General features: G+C 30.3%; 1 protein-coding gene across 1 annotated transcript; it reads right to left on the bottom strand.

Annotated features, from left to right (window-relative positions):
- Positions 1 to 3,502: 3,502 nt before the first annotated feature.
- Positions 3,503 to 4,000, bottom strand: LOC114721623 (SKP1-like protein 1). Its single transcript, XM_028907483.1, has one exon. It carries the CDS (start codon positions 3,998 to 4,000, stop codon positions 3,503 to 3,505), a length of 498 nt encoding a protein of 165 aa, XP_028763316.1.
- Between the last annotated feature and the right edge of the window lie 2,856 nt (positions 4,001 to 6,856).

The raw sequence follows: 6,856 nt of genomic DNA, 5'->3' as shown, positions 1-6,856 counted from the left end.
ATTAGGTCCAGAACTACCATGTCTTAGTATCAGTGAAGCATTTATATATCTAGCCATACAGAATCTGATATATCGTTTGCTGATTAGCATGATATAGTTTTTTATCAACATGCAGATGTTGGAATAGAATTAAAAATATTCTTCGTTACTTTAAGGGTGCCATGGAGGTAATATTATTTTATTTGAAGGTACCCAAGACTAATCTTAATGGCTATATAGATAAAGTATTTTTGTTTGATCCTCATGTCAAGAGATCATAGTATGATCTACGTGTGGGTAAACCATAAAAGGACTATTTGTCTCATAATTTTCAGAAGATTATGAAATTCATATTTGACATTTTTACCTCATTACAATATTTGGAAGGGTTGTTCGTTATATTAGACTTTGCAGGCTCCAAGATGTCAACTGATGTTGCCAAGAGGGGGAGTTGATACACGCTGTACTCTTTTTTCCTTGTCTATGGTTTTGTTCCACTGGGTTTTTCTAGCAAGGTATTTAATGAGGCAGCATTACATAGTGTATCAATGAATGATGTACTCTTTCTTTCACTAGGTTTTTATCCCACAGGGTTTTTTCTAGTTGAAGTTTTTTAACGAGGCACATTCATATATATTGGACGTCCAAGGGGGAGTGTTATGAATATAATAATATCTTTGTGGATGTCTATATATCTCCCACTATGTCCTATATCCCCTATTGTCTCTAATATCTCCCATTATATCTATATCCCTCAGTTATCTCATATTATCATGTAATCTATAGATTCTATCGAAGGTGTAAAACTGTGCCTATAAATAGAGGCCATATATAATGTATTGAGCACTCTTGAATAGAATGAGAAATACTCTCTCTTGTTGATCCTCTCTTCCTCTGTATGATTCTTCTCTATCTCTTCTTTATTTATAACAGCAATAAAATTATAGGGTTGCTTATTATTGCTCTTGTAAGTTTAATAATTCACAATAAAACAAAAAAATTAAAATATGCCGTCCTATTCATAATTTATGTAGATCAGCTGCCACAAGAAATCAATCAATCATCTCTCTCCAGCAACAATAATATTGTTCACAGTCCTAACTGTTTGTTTTGTCCATCCAATGCATTTTTTTTCTACACACAGATATCATTTAATTGAAAATAACCTTGTTCGAGGCACTGTCAAGTACTAACTATGAGTAACTCTCCTAGCAAAAATTTGACTTACTTCACCACATTGTGAAAAATTAGCCTTTTATGCATATTTTACTGAACATCTCCCCCAGTTAGGTTACTTAAAGGGCCATCATTTGTTAATTTAGCTTTTTTAATGTTTTGACAATTCGGCTCTTCTAAATGATCAGATTATACCACACGAACAAAATTGTTGCTGGAGAAACGATCTGAATCCTATATACTTAATTCAGTTTTTTAATCGCATTGAGCATAACTTGATAAAAGTATTACTCAAATGATTTGGTCTCTTAACTCTTCAATAACTAGAAGAGTTCAAAAACTGATTAGACATTACCTCCTCCTCAATGTTTAATAATTGCTGCAGATAGGATAGGTTAAAAAATTATCACAATAAGTAGAAAATTTGCCGTCAACCAAATTATAATTGAGTATTATGCATAGGCCGGCCGGTAGTAATATCAAGGAACTATGATATTGAAATGCAGTTTGAATTAAAGACATACAAATTCAATTAGTTATGAGTTATTACTTCAGTTCAGTTAAGATAAATTAAATTAGGATTCATGTACAAATTTACCCCTAAAGTATTTTAGTAGAGGCTTTAGCCATCATAAATTTTTTTTTGGGTGAAAAAGTATACATAAAATTTTTAAAATAGTGCAAAAATGCCACAGTCTCGATTAAAACAGTTATGGATAGATTTGCATCTTAACCCAATAAATTAATTAGGTAAACAAAAATAAAATAATTAATTGACAGGGAAAATTTTTCCCAGTGTATGCAAGGGTATCTTTCATAGCCCATATATAGTCAAAATCTATTCCTTTCGGGACTTGAAAATCACAGAAGTGAAGAGAATTTTAATTTGCCTCTCCTAATAAATTCTTTTCCGTATACATAATCAGGGATTAAACTCGTAACAAGTGCAACAAAATAATAAATAGTAAATTATTGCAAAAAGAAGGAAGTATATATGGGGTTTAAGATACAAAGTCTCGATCAAAACTTCATATTATTAATTGTCTAAATAATGAACATATATATGGGTTAAAGTGCTTTCTTATCTGGGAAGTATTATCAAATGATGTGAGATCCCTTAAACGATATAGAGGCTGAATTACTTTTTATTTCTTTAATCCTTATAATAGCTTTCTTTTCAATGTAATGAATATATATAGTAAACATCTATATCTTTTTATTATATGAAATTTACAGAAAGCCTCCTATAATTTCAGCGGTATATAATGTGATGATAATATATTTTATTCTATTAACGTTAGTTATTTTTAGGGACCTCCAAATTAAATTCTTCTGACTTTACCATGAAGAACAAATTTGTTGGTTAAAGTAAATTATTCTAAAAAAGCCTCTGGGAGTTGTGAGAGAGTGTTTTTTTTTTTTAAAGTTTATACAAATGCCTTTATTCATAATTTATCTTTACAAGTTCTTGTTAATAAACTTTTTAAACTTTTAAAGTGCAATCAACTTAATGCAATTTAATTAAAAAATAAATTATATAAGCTCAAATACATTAGCTTTTCCTTAAAATAAACGAATTTTTAAACACGTTATTATATTTCCCTAATAATTAATTTTTAGAAAAAAATAATTTGTATTTTACAAATTTTTAAATAACAACACATCGAATCAGTTGAATAAGGTTTAGTGTTTTACTAATGGATTTTTTAATTTTAAACTCCTTAATATATCAATCAATAATATAAAATTAGTCAAACAATGATTCATTGAAATTTTGATGTCATATATAGTTTTCTCTCATACTTTGCTGTGTTTCTTTTTGGCCTGATGAAATGTCTCGTGTAGTTTTCAATTGGTACTGCTATGTAAAGCTTGCTATAGTACCTAGTTCAATTCTAAGAATTAAAGAGAAAACATTTTAAAATTTTAAAGTTAAGTTGAATAACAATAAATGATAAAAAGATAACAATCGCATCAAAATTGAAACCAAATATATTTCCTAATAATAATAAATATCCAAAATATTTAAAATCTTAATTAATTATAATTATTTCATAGTTATATCTCTTAATTCAAAATTTTAAAAATGAATAACAGAACGTGAATAAATCAAAATTTAATCTTATACAACAAGTTTATGTGTTAAACTCATAACAAGCGGAATCTAATAATATTAAAAAATCGAAGTTTTTTCTCAACATCTCTAAGGTCAGCTGATAATAATTTTGACAAATTTTCGATCGTCTTCCTGAGAAGCGAAGTCATTAAAACTTGACTATTACTAATACACAATAATAAAGAAACAAGAAACTCAACACATACGAAATAGCTCTCCCATCAGATTTGATTAATCAAAAGAGCAATTATGCTGTCGACTAAGTCGCTCTTGTTCCTCTGGAGTGAAATCGTTCTTTAAATTGAAGATCTTTCGAATCTGTTTTGGGGTCTTTCCTTTGATCAAATCCGCCACAGTTTGACAAGCCAAATCAAACAACCCCTTAATCTCTAAATAGTTTGCTGCCATTAAAATATGAAACAGCTTATCCTCCACATCTACCTTCATAAACTCAGCGTCCCATTTGTTTAGCTCCTCCGCCTCGGAATCGGAGGCTCCGCCACCGTTGGCCTTGGTGGCGGCTTCATGATCGGCATGCTTCTGGCAATATTCGATCACTTTCACCAATATTTCAGTGCTTATATTTTCCACTGGGACTTTGACAATCGAGATGGAATCATCCGTTAGCATTTGCTTCAGCTGCTCCGATTGCATCGCGGCGGCGACCGTCATCTTGAACTCGTCGCCGTCGCTGCTCACCACCGTTATCTGCTCCACAGGTGATGACATTGTTGCTGTTGGAAGGAATAGGGACCCTCTTGATTGCTCTAAAGAATTAAACAAGAATCGATAATTCTAAATCACATAACCTTCACCGTCAGGGGCCTCCTTTATTTATAATGATGATTTGAAAAGATTTTAACTTTGAGAATTGAGATAAGATAGAATTTAAAGGATGAAGATAATTTACAAATATTTTAATTTAAAATAACTAGATTTTCTTATGATTTCACTATTTAAAAAAAATTATTTACAAGTCAATTTGTTTGGACTTTTTTATTAGGCTTAGGAGTCATTATTTTATTCATGAAATGTTTTGTTGAAATGATTATATGTATACACACACATATGTATATATAAGAAATTAAATATGCTCCTGTGTTCTGTTCCATAGCACCTACATATGATATCCATATGCAATATTAGCCATACAATATGATAATTTTGTAAACAACATTAATTCAAAGCAATTTAAATTAATCATTTAAATTGAAATTAGGTCAAAGATTTAAAGGAATTCAAATTAAAATTATTTAGATATATAAACTTGCCTTCTTACGTTATTATGAATTGGATCAAATATACTGACTTATCTTCATAGTTCTTCATAATTTGAAGGGATTTTAATTTTGAGATAAAATAAGCTTTCAAGGATAAAGATAATTTACAAATATGTTAATTTAAATAACTAGATTTTCTCATGAAATTTCACCAAAAATAAAGATTTTCTCATGACGATTCAATTTGTTTAAATTTTATTATTAAAATAATTTAAAATTACGGCCCTTAAATCTTATTTTGCAAAAGAAAAATCCCAAAATTTGGGTCACGTGCCATAGCTAACTAATCTTCTAGATTCTTACAGGTGGCATGAAGATACCACAAACGCGATTACCACTCGAGATAAAAAAAAAAAATTTTATATATTTATTTTTTATTTCATAAATTATAATTAAAAAATTATTTATAAGCCAGATTCAAATTTATATTTTCTTATCATTATTTTTTTAATGAGAATAATTTCTAATATAAATATCATTTTTAAAAATTTTAATATAAACAAAATTTAAAATAAAGATAATCCTATAACTAAAACTTTTTAAAAATAAATTTATAATTAAAAATTACATATTAAAAATTTTAAATCTCAACTATCTAAATCAGATTGTGAATGGTTTAAATGTCATCGTGTCAATGCGCATATGGTGTTCATTACTATGATAAGCACTGAGTGAGAACTAACCTCTCTGTGTCCCTTATTATCCACTTCTCTATTCTCACCATTAGATCAACTTTGGATAGTTGAAATTTAATGTTTTACAAAACTATTAAATCTTAACCATTTAAAATTGATCTACGAGATTAAAAAAAAAAAAGGTGGTGGGAAGCGGATAGTAAGATAAGTGAAGAGATTCTTTTCCTAATAACTCCTAAAACAGACAACCCCTCCCCTCTCTGATCTCTCCCCATTCTCTCCCTTCATTGTGTTTTTGCTGTGTTGCTTAATCGGACTCTAAAAATGTGATCCAGTTTCATATGGAAATTAGTTTCAATGCTTATCGGGATAATGAGCATTATGATGTTCATTAAATTTCAATCATTCAAATTTAATATGAATGGCCATATTTAATATTTAATATTTTTGTTTTCCCAAAAACGTTTTCCTTTAATAGGTACATAATCCAAAATAAATATAATTTATTAACTGTAAATTTTTTCAAAAAATAATTTTTATTTAAAAATCACTAGTTAAAAAATTTTAAATCAAGACTATTAAAATTGTATGTGGAAATCTAGATTTCATTATAATAATGAGCACTGAAATTGTTTCTGTTTCACATGGGCGCTTCAATAGGTTGGTCCAATTCGAAGTATCCCTAAAACCCTACACTATTTACTACCAATTTCTTACCATATGACATACACAGACATAGGGAATCACACAACATGATTACAACAAAGCATTTAGGCCATAGATTGAACCCTACTTTCCTTTTTTCGATAATTCTTCTCAGGTTTCTTACATAATTTGAACCCTACTTTCCAGTGCTTGCTTATTATATCATCTGGGGAAGTGTTCCCCCTTTGATCGATTCATCCCACATAACATTAAAACTTCGAACAGCTCCAGAAACGACGTTCACTGTCCAATACCAAATCCTACGAAACACGTGTTTGAGCAATTGACGTACGAGTATTACAGGCAATGATGCCCAGACGATGATCAAGAACCACACAAGCAAGTCTGGAAGCAAGACTGACAACAGAGAAGCTGAAGAAAGCGATCCAAAGACGAGGAGGATATTGTTCAGAACATCGTCATAGTTGCCACTGAGACTTAGTTGGTGCATACTCTTCTTCACGCCAAGAACTGTGCTGTACAAACAGATGGCTATTATGAAAATCCACATGTTCACTGGGTGTACCTCAGCTGGGGATTTAAGTTTGTTTTGAAACTCAACTTGGATCACACCAAGAAGAAGTGGATCCAGAAACACGAACACGGCATGACTTGGAATTGAACAGATCATTTCATTATTATTATTCCCTTCGTCCATTGTTATAGCACGAGAATGGCTGCAAGAACTACCAATAAATTAATAATACGATCTCTGTGGACGTAGTTCGACCCATTTTCCTGCAACAAATTTCAAATGATAGCAGACAGTATATAGTGCAGTTTTTTGTGTTCTCTTTTTGTCCTGTTCATGCTTTTGTTCAAGATTGTAAGCTTTTTCGGAGTTTATGGCCAACAAGATTATAAGTCATTTTCTCCCCTACGTTTTAATTAGCAGTACGTGAAAGACTCCAAAATCTGAATGAAGGCACATAGTAGTCTTTTTTCTATAACAAGTGTTGTTTGGT

Source organism: Neltuma alba, unplaced genomic scaffold (genome assembly GCF_004799145.2).
Source record: "Neltuma alba isolate B1F8T4 unplaced genomic scaffold, ASM479914v2 tig00012051_pilon, whole genome shotgun sequence".
NCBI lineage: Eukaryota > Viridiplantae > Streptophyta > Magnoliopsida > Fabales > Fabaceae > Neltuma > Neltuma alba.
The sequence above is the reverse complement of the archived record's forward strand: the minus strand, read 5'-3'. Positions and strand labels throughout refer to the sequence as shown.

Excerpts from the sequence above, each read along its gene's own strand:
- LOC114721623 (XM_028907483.1), bottom strand. The coding sequence starts at position 4,000 with ATGTCATCACCTGTGGAGCAGATAACGGTGGTGAGCAGCGACGGCGAC.